General features: G+C 36.7%; 1 protein-coding gene across 3 annotated transcripts in view; it reads left to right on the forward strand.

The window, feature by feature from the left end:
* Positions 1-15,464, forward strand: part of LOC135222776 (autophagy protein 5-like) — a 172,781-nt gene that overhangs the window by 139,477 nt on the left and 17,840 nt on the right. For all 3 annotated transcript variants that reach the window (XM_064261035.1, XM_064261036.1, XM_064261033.1), the window contains one exon: positions 7,722-7,846. In XM_064261035.1, coding sequence (XP_064117105.1) covers positions 7,722-7,846 — 125 coding nt within the window. The remainder of the gene's footprint in view (positions 1-7,721; positions 7,847-15,464) is intronic.

The raw sequence follows: 15,464 nt of genomic DNA on the forward strand, positions 1-15,464 counted from the left end.
TTATATTTCTTTATTTTTTGTCATTTGGGTCAGGCTAAACCAGTTCCAGAAATCAAATTACTGTATTGACAAAAGGAGTGAGCAGTAGTTTTGTCACTTTAGAAGAAGCCTTCACTCCTCATTACAGAACATTTACTTTTAGCTTTGTATCCAGAGAGGCAACAACTCTCTCTAGAAATTGACCACACATGAAATTAGACAAAACATCTATTTCCCTTTTCGTTCACTTTTCTTTTCCAGTAGAATGAATACTGGCATTTATATGTTCTGGATTTTTTTGCATGATGAATCTCATCTACATATTTTGTAGCTTGTGATAGGATTTGGTGTTTGGTTTATGCTGGTGCAAAGATACCCTCCTCTTCCCCATTGTTTCTCAGAAATTCTTATCGTGGCAATTATTTATCTTTTCTGTTTTATTTGTTATAAAAGTGATTGATGTTCTGCACCTAAATATCTCTAAGCTAGAGGATGTGAAACATCAGTAGTATCCAGTTTAGAGTGAAATCAGAAGCTTATGCATTTTATAACCAAGACATTCACCAAATCTCATTTAAAAGTACCTGGGTGGGCTTGAAATTGATGCCTCTTGAGTTTTGAGGTCTTTGTTGAGGAACAGTGGCAGAGCCATGAGTGTCTCCAAGCCCAGAGGCATGGAAAGCATGCCTTGAAGATTGAGCATTATATCTTGACAGATGTGCTCTCTTTGTTGGTCTCTGGATCACCTGTCCTATACAAGTAGGAAAGTCTTCTTTTCTTGTGGCTCTGTAAGGGATTTCCTCTTTACCATATGCCTCTCTGGGTTTGCCAGATCTACAAGATCTTGTGGAGAACTGGATGTCTGGCATCATCTGTTTGTGGTAGCCTTTGTCTTTGAGGTCTTAGTAATCCATAACCCATGGAGCTCCTTCGACAGGAGGAAACATCTTTTTTTTTTTTTTTTTCCTTTTTGGCTACCTGTCAGCTTCCATGCATTGCTAATTAGTATAGGCTCAACTACTGAGATAACCATTGTTGCTGAATTTGACTAAGTAGATATTGGCTTTAGTGGCAGTGCAGACTTATTTGTATATTCATGCCCAGTCACCAAGAAAGAAACCTAAGGAGTGAGAAAAACAAGTGTTAGAAAATGGTGTACAATAGGATTTTATCAGAAACCTCCAACTAGATGGGGGAATGTCATGAGAGGAAAGATCAGGGTCTTACATATGGTTGTGCATGCACAAGGGTTTCACTGTGATCAAGCAGCTCCTTGGGAACTTGAGGGTAGTGGGTTGGCTGTATGGTGTCTACTGTATCTTTTCTTCCTGTATAACATCCCGTCAGTTGGCAAGTGTAGAGCGATGTAATTTTCTAGCCTCTGTTTACTGTTGCAGTGCTGTCCACATCACTGGTAATGTTCCTTGGCTGTTGGGGAATAATTATAGTGGCTTTTCTTATGCTTCACTAGAAAATTGTTAATAGTTCTACTTTTTTGTGTATGATATCTTTGTCATACATATAGTAAGCCAATTCCAGAAACTATATACGGTAGTATTTGAGTATTTGAGGATTAGCATGGGAACCATGTCTTTGGTGAAGCATGACGGACACACACAATGTCCAGTGTGTATTAGTAAAGCATGTGGCATGGGAAAATCACTGCTCTAATTGTAGGTTTGGTGTATTGTTCAAACTAGGATGCAGATGGATTTTGAGCAAAATTTTTTAAATTTCAAAAGAATACAAGGTCTTTTATAGTGGAATTGATTAAATAGTAAAAGAAGGACAAGGAAACTAGGCTCACAACATTGGGTCGCATCCCCCAACAGGGAGATACTTGTGCCCACATTTGTATGGGAACCAGTCTGTACTGCCTTGTGTTAGTGCAGTGACTTTCTTAAGAGAGCTGTTTTCCAGGGAAGCAAGTTGTGCCCTTGTGTGTCCACTACCACTTCATCATAGACTATTTTTTGGCAAGAGAAATCATCTGTGTGCCATTTGGCTTTTTCAGAGCTATGTAAGCAACCATTTTAGGTCTTAAGGTACCTTGAATTTTATTTTCTGTAGGTATACATTTTTCAAAATTTGGACACTAGAAAATGGTCTGTAATGTAGTGAAACTATATTTAAATTTTTTGTTTTGTTTTGTGATTTTAAGGCAGTAATTGCCTTTGGGTATTTAAACTCTGCATGGTTATTCTTGATAACTGTCAAAAGACAGTAGATCAGGATGTCTTTATTATCTTTTAATTTCTACATCATTTTTGCTTGGGTGGCACCTGTGGATGTTGAGCATTTGTCTATGAATCCGATTATACCACAAGTGACCTTAATTCACTCTTGCACAGGTTTTGTTTTAGTTTTAGTGTGAGGAAAGTGATTTTGACTGGATTCATATTGCATTTGTTTTGCTGTAAACAGTAAGTATATACTGATATTTATGTTATTATTGACTTGCTTAAGCCAAAAAGAGTCATATTCAACAGAAAATTCACTTTAAAGAGGAGTATTCAAACTCGAGCAGAACTCTAGATGGAAGTTAGGATGCTTACTTTTATGTATTTATTTATCCTCTTTCTCACAAGTTTCCCTGCTTTGTTTTCAGTGGCCAAGTTTCCCAATTTGGGGCCTTTACTTTTGCCTGAGTACAGCACCACTGGTACTCACAAGGTTACTAGCGCACTTTCAAGGTGGTATCTCCTTCTGGGAGTCTGAATTTTCATGTACCAGGGCAACTGGCAAGTCCTGGCAAGATCTCTTAGAGGATCTTGAGGGTGAAAGATTTGATACCCAGTCTCAATGTGAAGAAATATCAATTAATATTCAGAAATCAGACCTAGTTCCATCTTAGGTTATAGCCAATCTAGGAATAAAGATAGACTCTCAGAATCTATCTTCATTCTTTCATCAGAAAAATAGATTAATTTCTTACAGTTCTCACAGTTTCATTCTTTAAAGGCCTTGTCAGGCAAGAAATGGTGATCTATTCCAGGACATGTCCCCTCAGGAGAAGGTTGCTCCCCTTCCCAGATTGAGAGTGAGACTAATTCAATTCCATCTGAAGGAGTGCTCGAACAAATCTTCAGTCCCAGACATTCAATTCTATCTGAAGGGGTGCTAAACAAATCTTCAGTCCTAGGCATACTATTAGTCCAGATTCCATCAGTTATTAAGAAGAATCAGAGTCAGTTGAAGGACAGGCTATTACTCATGACAGATGTAAGGAACCCAGACTTCATATTGTATTCAAGTACATTGAAAGTAGGCTGAGGTGCCATTGTAGGGTACATAGAAATGGTAAGTTCTTGGCTGGTTATTAGTCTTATGCAAGCTGAAGATTTTGCCCTCAGGAAGCCATCATTTTTGTCTGACAATACATTGACCCTTTCATATCTTAGGGAGCAGGTAGGGATCAAGTTCAAGTCACTGTTCTTGCTGATAATGGAAATTCTGTTGGTCAGAGTCCAAGAGCATACTTTTGATGCCACAGTTAGTTCCAGGCAAACACAACACTGTTGTTGATCAGTTAAGCATGAAGGGCCAGTTGTTACAGACAGAATGGTTACTACATCTACAAGTATGTCAGGACCTTGTTGAAGCTGCAGGGCTCACAAAACAATATGTTTACAATGAGTTAGTACAGAATAAAAAACTGCAGATCTTTAGCTCTTCCCATAGGGACCATCAATCTTAGGCATTTGATACAATGCTGTGCAACTGGTCCATTCTAGTCTTTTATGGATATCTCTACCCTTCTCTTTCATGATGCAAGTTCTGAACAAATTCCAGACCTCCAGGAATGCAAGAATGGCCTTCATAGTCTCATATCATAATGTTCACAGTGGGAATGGTCATTGGAATTGTTCCAGTCTTTGGTGATAGATCAGCCATTTTACATACCTTAAACACCAGATCTACTCAGAAAATCACATATGTTAAGATGTCACCAAAACCCTCCCATGCTTCAGCTAACTACTTGGAGACACTCGGTCGTCTCCTAAGAGCTAGAGGTTTTTTAACCTAATCGTGGAAATCTCTCAAATTCATGAGTGAGTTAGTTAAGAAATTCAATAAAAAACAGTGGGATACTTTATGGATTTCATGTTGATTGTTAGGGATTTCCTGCTCCTGTACCCCTCTAGACAAAACCATTTAATTTTTTCCAATTCCTCATATAGACTAAGCAACCCTCTGTGTTGCTATCAAAGGTCAGTGTTATCCTTTGTGCTTTGTCACATTAACTCTTATCTTTAACAATAAGGACGTACAGGAAGTCCTTCCCTGTATGGGGGTAGTGCTGTCAGTGCACCTCACACAGTGCACTTTAGGCATTACTTAGGGGTCTTTGTGGCAATTTTTCGTCCCCTAAACCCAACCCCTTTCATTCCTTTCACTGTACCTTCTTTCATATTCACTTCTTTCCATCTTACTTTCCACCCTCTCCTATCAATTGTTGTATAGGGCAGCTGCAAGTTTTCCCCCTGTAACACCTTTAAAATAATTTTTTCTCGTCTCAGTTTCTTTAATGCTTCTTTATCTATCGTTCAAGCCTCTCTGTCTCCTCTTTTTTACTTTCTGGATTATTGGGAAGGGATGACAATGCTGGAGTTGTTCATCTTCATAGCCAATTAGTGGGAGCTCTAGTGGCCTTGTCAGCCATCCAATAATGTTTGGACCTGAGAGTTATCAATATGCTAGCTGTATTTGACATTACTATTCATTAGAACTAGCCTTCAGATTCCGTGGGTAGGTTAGTTCTTGGAATGGGACTCTCGGTGTTTTATTTGGATTGCCCATCAAGATGAATAGAGTGGGGATGACTGTATTTATATAATGCTCTCAGTCCCATCAGGTGGGTTTTGCTTACACTTGAGCCACAATATTAGTACCTTCCCCTAAGGATAGAGTAGGGGGTGGACATTTGGGAGTAAGTACTCATTGGTGTCATTGGTGGAGGGTTGAACGCCAGGAAATACTAATGGCTTCTCTTTCTTATTTCCAGAAAGTTCTTTTTTCTGTCATTTATGATAAATCATAAGAATGTAACTATAAAGCTAGTTATCCCTGGACCTCATGACCTCTTGATGGAGTTGACGACCTTTGCACCCTCCACTGTCAACCTTTGCTTGGACATGTCTAGGAAATCCTCAAGTGTAATTACACTGGAGCCCTATGATTCAGCACTGAGAAAAGGGAAATTCACCTGGAATGTTTGTGAAGTAGGACCAGGGATATTCAAAACACTTTTATGATAACTATTTAATCTTTATTCTGGAAGATCCTAATTGTGACATTTTTAATATGTACAAAGACATTGTGAAATTTTGTAGCCAAGAACCTAAGATTTCATCTGAAGATCTGGGAAAACTGATTAGAATCAACCTCACCAAAGGATAGTGAAAAATTCAAAGCATTATTATTTTGGAATAGTCAAAGTTGACTGCTTCATATATGCATTTTGGAATCATCCCAAAGGAATGATATTTGCACCCCAACTTATAGTGTATTTGGAAGAGAAACTTGCAGAAGAATTAAAAGATTAAGGTGTGATTAGAATTGAAAGAGTGAAGATGATGATTAGTGTTGCCTTAGTCCCACTTCCAAATTTAATTATTACAGTTAATTTCACCTTCATACCTAATGGAATAAAAGCATCATGGTTACATTTTGAGGTTAAGTAATATATCCCAAGACCAAGGAGATGTTTTTATTGTCAAGAATATGGTCACATCTTAGGATATTGTAGGATGAAAAAACAAGGCAAGCCAGCCACATCTGTTAAGTGTAGTGAACCAGAGCATGGTGTATTACTTTGTGGAGGTAATCGTCCATCGTCTTCACAAAATCTTGATGCCTACCGCTTGGAAAAAGAAATTTAGACATTATGGGTAACTGAACACATCATGTTAGCAGAGGCTAAAGAGAAATTATAAAGTCAGGATGTTAGGCTACGAATATCACTGTCAACTACTGCTGAAAGCTGAAGAAGAATGTAAATGTCACCAGAAATGCTTCCTTTCCAAATTTAAAGGGAATATCAGTGGCAACCTACAATCCTGCCTTGGAGGCCGCACTAGTAATTTCTTGTGTTTCTGCCTCTTTGGAGGTTGAGCTCTTCCTCTGCCCTTAGATACATGCCAAGAACCTCTCCCACGTTTCAAAGGGTGAGCGCCAGAGGAGGAAGCTGAGGCGCCAGAAACCTGAGATGTACTCGGGAAAAACGAGCCAGAACAGCCAATCAGAAGCATCCTAAGGGACAGGCCTAGACATCAGATGTGTGGCTCATCTGAATCTACTATAGTAGTAGGTGGATCAGATTGTGCTCCCTCCTAAGGAGTGAGGGTCCATTTATGGAAAAGGAGAGGTTTCTATCCCCGTAGGAACAAATACAAAATTTTAAATTAATTTGAACTCTTCTTAGGGGTACTATAGATAGCTTTAATAAAGGACTAGCCCACCTCTACTACACCTCTTTGTTCCAGATTTACCTATTGGACAATGTGTTTACATACAGGCTGGACCCTACAGTGGTCTAGGTAGTCTGAGAGAGGTCAGGGCAGATGCCCCAGGACTGCCTGTTGAAAGCGTTTGTTTATCATTCAGTACATAGCCAACACTTGCTATGCATTGGATAACTCCATTTATGAAAAACTAGTTTGTATAACTAGGAAAAACTCAAATTACTTTAAAGTGTAGTATATTTTACAACCCTTTTAATTTGAAAATACATGTATTATCATAAGGAAGATTTTTGAGATATTCACTAATGATTTTAGATCATTTCTTCTTTCCCACCGTTATCCCTACATTAAGGGGTTGGTTGCCTTATGCGCCTTCTCCACTGCCTTCTATCAGAGCATCATCCTCTACCAAACCTTTTCTCTCCATATCTTCTTTCACTTGATCTCACCATCTAATTCTCTGTTTCCCTTTAGATCTTCTTCCTCTAACAGATTCCTTCCAAGCCCTCTTCACTCCCTCCTCATCATCCATCCTCAACACATGCCTATACCACATCAATCATGACTCTCTTATTACCTCTGTAATCTTTACTAAGCCTGCCCTTCTTATTTTGTCATTTTCCAATCTGTCAAGCAGCGATATTCCCATAATCCACCTCAGCATTCTCATCTCTGTTCTCTCAAGCTTTACTTTCTCTTTTCTTCTCAGAGCCCATGTTTCTGGTCCATACATTAACAGTGCTTTTATCACTGTGCTATAGATCTTGACTTTTAGCTTGATTGGCATTTACTTATCACGCTACTCCTGCTACCCCTCTCCACTTCCCCTATGCAGCTTTTATCCTACTATCAGTTCTGCCTCACATCCTCCCTCTTAGCTTAAAGTAGATTCTAAGTATTTAAACTTTTCCACCTGTTTTATAATTGAGCCTCTTCTTTCTTGGATTACTATTTAGAATATATATATAAAATTATTCACTAATAATTTTAGATATGTATTCTAAATTCAAGATAAAGTTATGTCATTTGTTTTGAAATTACTTTGGTAATGTTAAGGTAAATTATGTATTTTGGCTCTCTTATTTTATCTTTTGTCCTTTGAGAAGGCTACCAGTGTATTCCGTATTTCCCCTTTGTATTTAGCTGTCAATGCTGTGCAAACTTTTTTGTCTCATTAATATGACATAAAAATACTAGGTATTAAAATATCTTCAGATGTCATAGGTTTTCTCTAGTTGAAATAAGTCTCCTACGTTTAATTTTTCTTTTTCTGTTTAGGGAAGTCGTAGAGTCACAGTTTATGTCGTCCTTAAAAGAAGCTGATGGATTGAAGCACCGTGGACAAGTCATAACAAACATGCAAAGTAAAGATCATAAACAATTGTGGATGGGTCTTTGTAATGGTATGTACAGAATTATGACATAGAATTCATTAATGCTATATTAGTAACAGGTGATGGCTTCATAGTTAGTAATTATTTGGGTTGATTATTACATACTGTTAAAGTTAGCTTACACCTTTTCACTGTTTGGTGTGAGTGGCATTAATAATAAACAAAAGAATAATGCTTGGTTGACCTAGATGGACTGTCTTTGCAATTGCCTGTTGCCCAGCAGGTGGTGTTGGAATGTGTACGTTCTTGTCAGAATTCCTCTTGCTGTATCCTTGTGCATACGGTGTGAATTATCAGTAATTATTTTTACTTTCTGGCTGTGTTTCTCCCATACAGTATTGTGCTTGTTTTCTATTCTTGTGTTATGTCATCTGCAGTGTGCAGAAGATAGAAGCATTAGGCCACCCTTTGGACTGCCCTGTGTCATAGGTCTCCTCTGCCAGGGAACCAAGGAGTATCTTGGGGCGAAGGTTTTGTACTTCATCATCTCTCTCTCAACCTTGTTCTGGCTTGAATTTGACGTGTTCTCCAAAGGATTTAGTAGTTAGAATTAGTGCTTGCATCATCCAGCACACAGGTTATCATCTTTTGGAGTGTGAGAGTGATGTGTGTGACCCAGTGGAGTTATTTAGGGATTACAGTCATAGTATTCCAATTACTCCAGTAGTTTCTAAGCTGCCTGTCAGTGCTTTATAGTTCAATTATTTACTTGCTGTTTATTCTCATTCATTCCATCTGCTTCTGATGTTAACCCTCCCCCTCCCCCTCCCCCTCTTACTCAATTTTCCCCACCTCTGTTGTCTGACATTCCTCACCTAATGACAATTGTACCTAATTGTAACTAGAAACTTTTCTTCTTCCCCAATTCCCATTTCATAGTGTTGTTCAGACAGCTCCAGCAGTTGTCTTAGTTTGGCAGTAACGTCATGTGAGAACCCTCTACCTTCTCCCATCCTGCCATCTTCTTCTCTTAGTGTGTGAATACACTGTTGAGATTTACCATATTTGTAAAAGTTTGGCTGTTGATATAGGGTGATTCTTAAGATCACTGGGGCCATATCTAGGGGAGGGACCAAGTTCACATTCCATAAGGGGGCCCAGGGGAGCCCCACTTTTTCAGCCTGGGGTATCCTTCATAATTCTGTTAGTTTTTTTGGTAGAAGGCTGATTTTAGGACAATGCTGCAGGAGGGCATTTTGAGTTGGAGGAATGTACTCAGTGTTTTGAATTTTTTCACAAAACATAATGCAATGGAGGTCACTGATAGGTCCATATTTTCCTTCATATATTTTTACAAAAACTCTCTCGAGTTCCTTGAAAATAGCTGAATCCTCACTGAATGTCTGGAAGGGTTGTTGCACAAGATCACAGAAAGCTTTGGTCAGTTCTGGTGAAGATCTTTTCCAGGCCTTAAAACAAATTGCTTTTGATCTTCCTTTAAAAGCGGAAGTTGTGTCATAGCCTGTCATTGTGATAAATAGAAGGAATGCAACTGATTGGGTAGGACCAGTTGCATTTGTCATTGAGCCAATATCTATAATTCTTTTGTTTTTCCCACTTCCTTAAAGAACATGAATTTGGCAGTCTTCGTTGATCCCATGGAATCGACCATAGTTGCCTATTAAGATTACCACTACATCAGAATCTGATGTCTTTACAATAATAGAGGTGCATGATTACTTCAGTGCATGGAGCATATGTACTACAATTCTGGTGTCAGCCTCTTCCTGTTTGAATTCACCATGCATTTCTTCCGCAGGGCCAGTATGCCACACTGTGTAGTTGTCAAAATCAGTTATGTAAACATCTCCCATGCCACTGTCTCTTTGCATCACAGTTTGTGTAAGAAAGCAAAACAGCTTGTTCTTGTTCTTGCTGTCCTTTAAAAACTCACCCCAGTTTTTAGGGATCAGAGTCTTGGGAGAAACTTTTAACCTTGACCCCTTACCTCTGTCACTGCGAATTTGTTCTTTGATTGAATCTTTCTGGTAACAGTCCCAAAAAACATTGCAATTCCATTTGAACGAGTTTGAGAATTTGGTTTAAATCCTGGAAGGTGTGAATTCCACAAGGAGTGAGAGAATGAATAAGGGCCCCTCCATCATGAATGACTGCATCATACCAATACAAAGAATTGAAGTGGCTTTCATCATCACATACTTCATTAAGGATGCAGTCCACAATGGCTTACTTATTTAGTGGTACATTTTCTCCTTGTTGTAGGCCATTGAAGGGGGAAAGAAATGTGCTTCATGCATAAAAAAGATTCCAAAGTCTCCTTGTTTGTCTGAGGCAGTATACAGTCTACTGAAGAGGGATGCACTAGACCTGAAGAAATGCAGTTTCTTTGACTGAGGTGTCTGACATGGTTTGATTTTAAAGATGAGAATATTTTCCTTTTTTATTAGATGTGGTCCTCTCAACTATTACCTTTTGAACAAATTCACTGTATTGCTTTTCTCCAGGGACGTGCAGAGGAAAGGTGCTAGGGGTGCCCAAGCACCTGCACCCTTTTGCTACTGTATTAAAAGTGCCCTTTTGAGAGGGATGTATTATAGGCCCGCCGCCTATCTGTGTCAATGATAATAATAATAATAATAATAATAATAATAATAATAATAATTAATTATTATTATTATTATTATTATTATTATTATTATTATTATTATTATTTGTATAATAATAATAATAAGAATAATGATAATAATAATAAACAGGAGCTTGTAGAAATGGGTATTATATCTCGGCAACACTGGGTCACCAAAGATCAGCTGACTATATGTCTCACTGTCTGGTAACACTGGGGACAAGGCAAGCTCAGCTGAGCTAGACTGACAACAGGCCAGGTAAGCTTTCCTAGTTATTTTAACTGGTATTGCTTCTGCATTAAGGCTTTGACTCCTTTTTTAGCTATAAAAAGTGTAATAGCAAAAAGAGGGAGAGAGACAGTGGACCAAGCGAGTCGAGTAAATTAATAGATTTGGAGAGGAAAATGGGAACAGTAATGTGGAGTGGAACGCCAAACGGTACAGGTACAGGTACATGTATGATTCATTGTAGGTGGCCATTAACCTACTGAATGAGACACACACAGCTTGTGTTTCATTTCATTTGTTGCATAATGTGTCCAATTAAGTTCTTGAGCTGCCCGTGATATTTAGTTTTCGATTTTAAATGATCTTTGTAGCTAGCAGTTGAAAAGGATATCACAATCAACAACAGCGAAATTATCAGCATATTCAAAGAAATGGCACATAGAAGGGATCTCTTATAAATATAAAATGATAATGTCTGGTTATTAGCCAAGTGTATTGATCATACAGATTGATTTTCTTGCAGTCATTTATGTAAAAGTAATAATTATCATTTTTCTTTTGTTAAATTTCTAGTTCTACTGGTAGTCAGTACTGTAGATTTTATGTTCATATAAAACATTAGCCCACTGGTACCTGATATCAGTCATGTTTATCTCTTTCTTGAATTATTAATGACTAGTTTAGATAAATTGAAAGAATATTGAGCTCCCGGTATATATTTAGCCTCCTTCATTTCTATATTTTTGCCCTTTTTTTCACTTGAGCACCTGCCCTGAAAAAGTTCTCTGCACGTCCCTGCTTTTCTCCAATCTTTTCCAGTTCAAACAGTGCTTGACTGTTCTCACTTACCTCTCTGTGTGTAACTGCAATATATATATATATATATATATATATATATATATATATATATATATATATATATATATATATATATATATATATATATATATATATGTATGTATGTATGTATGTATGTAGTAGTATGTATGTATGTATGTATGTAGTATGATGTATGTATGTATGTATGTATGTATGTATGTATGTATGTATGTATGTATGTATGATGTATGTATGTATGTATGTATGTATGTATGTATGTATGTACAGTGGGCCCTCCGTATTTGTGTTCTCCGGATTCGCGGACTCACTGATTCACGGATTTTTCTTTGGAACCTATCTAGAAATTATTCATGGGAGGACTCACCCATTCGTGGGGTTCTCTGTGGAACATATACATAATTATTCGCGGTCACCCCTGGCTATTCGCGGATGCGAATTTTTATGTGTTTACTATTCGTACATGGACATTTCATAATGATATGGTTATTCTGTTTATTAGACATTCCTTATAAATCTTAATGTAGTGAATTGAATAAAAATATCGTAGGTATAAATGGGTGAGCAAGGTAATATGAAACAAAGCATAACAGAGTGAGTTTGGTGATTGAGAAAATAAACAATTGTGTACAGCCATTTCTCTCTCTCTCTCTCTCTCTCTCTCTCTCGTCTCTCTTCTCTTCTCTCTTCTTCTCTCTCTCTCTCGCTCTCTCTCTATCTCTCTCACTCTAGCTCTTCTCTCGCTCTCGCTCCTCTCTCCTCTCTCTCTCTGACAAAATAATAGATAGGAAATAATAACGGAATATTGCTTGAATACGATATGGCACCAAACTTTTGGTCTGACTGAAGTTTAGAGTTACTTTGACACTGACTTACATGTCATTCCTGGTCACCTCACAGCCATGGATAGACATCAACTTCACAGCCGAGAAAAGGCAATTGTATACTAAATAAATTTTTTCCAGATGAAAAGGCAATTGGAGGGCCTATGTTATCCCATAAAAAAAAACACTCGCTTGGATAACTGTGAGATGTAGAAGAGAGAGAGAGATCGAGGGCAGGGCCGATGTAGGAAGGAGATTTAACCCTTTAACGCCGATTGGACGTATTAAACGTCGATATAAATTGTCTGTTGGGTGCCGATTGGACGTATATTCGTCGATATAAAAGTTTTTTTAAAAATTCACGGAAAAATACTTATAGGCCTACTAGGCGAAAACTTTTGAATCACGCTCCTTGGGGGATGCTGGGAGCTCACAGATCAAGGCATTGTTTTGTTTACAATCTTTACCCAGGCACGCAAGCGCGAATTTCTTTCTTCTCACACTAAAAAGCATCAGTGACACATCTCAGAAATTATTTCGTCACATAATTTTTTCACCATTTTATATTAGCCGTTACATGGAGTATTATATATGAAAATGTGTGCAATTTCATGTAGAATATAACAAAAACAACTCAAGGTTGTAGCTTTTATCAGTTTTGAAATATTTTCATATAAATAACAATAAGTGGCAAAATTTCAACCTTCGGTCAACTTTGACTCTACCAAAATGGTTGAAAAACGCAATTGTAAGCTAAAACTCTTATACTCTATTAATATTCAATCATTTACTTTCATTTTGCAACAAATTGGAAGTCTCTAGCACAATATTTTGATTTATGGTGAATTTATGAAAAAAAACTTCCTTACGTCGGCATGGTAACTCTTCCGAAAAAATCATAAATTTTTTTGTCCGATTTCGTAATGTTTGCACCATTTTAAATTAGCCGTTACATAAAGTTTTACATATGGAAATGTGTGCAATTTCATGTAGAATACAACTAAAAACAACCCATGGTTGTAGCTTTTATCAGTTTTGAAATATTTTCATATAAATAACAATAAGTGCCAAAATTTCAATGTTCGGTCAACTTTGACTCGACCAAAATGGTAAAAAAAACGCAATTGTAAGCTAAAACTCTTACATTCTAGTAATATTCAATCATTTACCTTTATTTTGCAACAAATTGGAAGTCTCTAGCACAATATTTCGATTTATGGTGAATTTATGAAAAAAAAAATTCCTTATGTCCGCTCGGTAACTCTTCCAAAAAAAATAATAACTTTTTTCGTCCAGTTGTCGTAATGTTTGCACCATTTTAAATTAGCCGTAACTTAAAGTTTTACACATGAAAATGTGCACAATTTCATGTAGAATGCAACATTAAACAACCCATGGTTGTAGCTTTTATCATTTTTGAAATATTTTCATATAAATAACGATAAGTGGCAAAATTTCAACCTTCGGTCAACTTTGACTCGACCGAAATGGTCTAAAAATGCAGTTGTAAGCTAAAACTATTACATTCTAGTAATATTCAAATATTTACCTTTATTTTACAATAAATTGGAAGTCTCTAACACAATATTTCGATTTATGGTGAATTTATGAAATAAACTTTTTCCTTACGTCCGCGCGGTAACTTTTCCGAAAAAATCATAACTTTTTTCGTCCGATTGTCGTAATGTTTGCACCATTTTAAATTAGCCGGTTCATAAAGTTTTATATATGAAAATGTGCGCAATTTCATGTAGAATACAACGAAAAACAACCCATGGTTGTAGCTTTTATCAGTTTTGAAATATTTTCATATAAATAACGATAAATAGAAAAAATTTGTCCTTCGGTCAATTTTAACTCGACTGAAATGGTCAAAAACTGCAATTTTAAGCTACAACACTTAGAGTCTAGTAATATTCAATCAATTACCTTCATTTTGCAACAAACAGGAAGTCTCTAGCGCAATATTTTGATTTATGGTGAATTTTTGAAAACCGCTTTTTTTTTGTCCGCACGTTACGAATTCATGCATCCTTTTGTGATAATATTTTCTCTGTGTTGCCTTAATCGTTTTACAATGTGTTATATACCAAAATGATTGCAGTTTAGTGTACAATACAATGAAAAAAAATTAACTTGTTAGCTTTAACCGTTTTGCTCACAGCGCGATTTGTATACAATTACATATGAAATTTTTTTTTTGCGCTGTCATATACGTATCCCAATATTTATATATGATAGTGATATTTTTTTCATTTCTGATGGTTGCATACTAAACTTCAGGCAATGACAAAAAAAAGGAGCCAAAAATGAACTCTTAATCTTGAAAACTAAGCATGCTGTGATAAAAAAAAAAAAAAAAAAAAAAAAAAAAAAAATTGGGCGCTCACTCGTGAGACGATTTTTAAAATACCGTTTCGGCGTTTAAAGGTTAAGTAATACGTGGAAATGAAAAAAAAAACTATAATCTTATAATTATAGCCGCAGGGTTGTCTCAAAGACATTCAAAGGTGTGTCACACACGTGACAGTTGTTGTTTGTGTAAAATTGGCGTCAGGACAGATTTTTAAGCACCACTGTGTTAATATATTAATAATAATTTTTCCATTACCTTCGATAACACGCCAAATTTCACGCTTGATAATCATAAAAATCTCTAGGATTGCGCGACCGCGCAAATTGGAAAACAGTGGTGCTAGATTAAATCTGAAAACTCCAGATCTAGCGTGAAACGAGATTTTATAAAACACTGCCATTTAACTTACATACATACGTATTGGGTCAATTGGGTACGCATTGTGCAGGCTGTACTTTTTATGAAATGTTTAAAGATGATTTCTAAATATGATATGTATGTACATAAATTGTTTTAGGATGATAATAAAAGTATGTAGACCATATCTAAAGTATGTAAGACAATGATTACCTATTTGTAGCAACTTACATATTTTTCTGTCTGCGGGCACGCAGTACGTACATGTACGTGTATTTTTCATATGTACATAATGAGTATATTTTCGTGACAAAATAAATTTTTATGATGAAAAAAAGTGTTGTTAATTTTCAAGAATTACAGTTCTGTAATACTTTCATGTAAACAGCAAAATGTCGGTAACAAAGTCTGGTTTTCTTAAAAGATGCTCTACCCAA

This window comes from Macrobrachium nipponense, chromosome 8 (assembly GCF_015104395.2).
Source record: "Macrobrachium nipponense isolate FS-2020 chromosome 8, ASM1510439v2, whole genome shotgun sequence".
NCBI classification, from domain to species: domain Eukaryota; kingdom Metazoa; phylum Arthropoda; class Malacostraca; order Decapoda; family Palaemonidae; genus Macrobrachium; species Macrobrachium nipponense.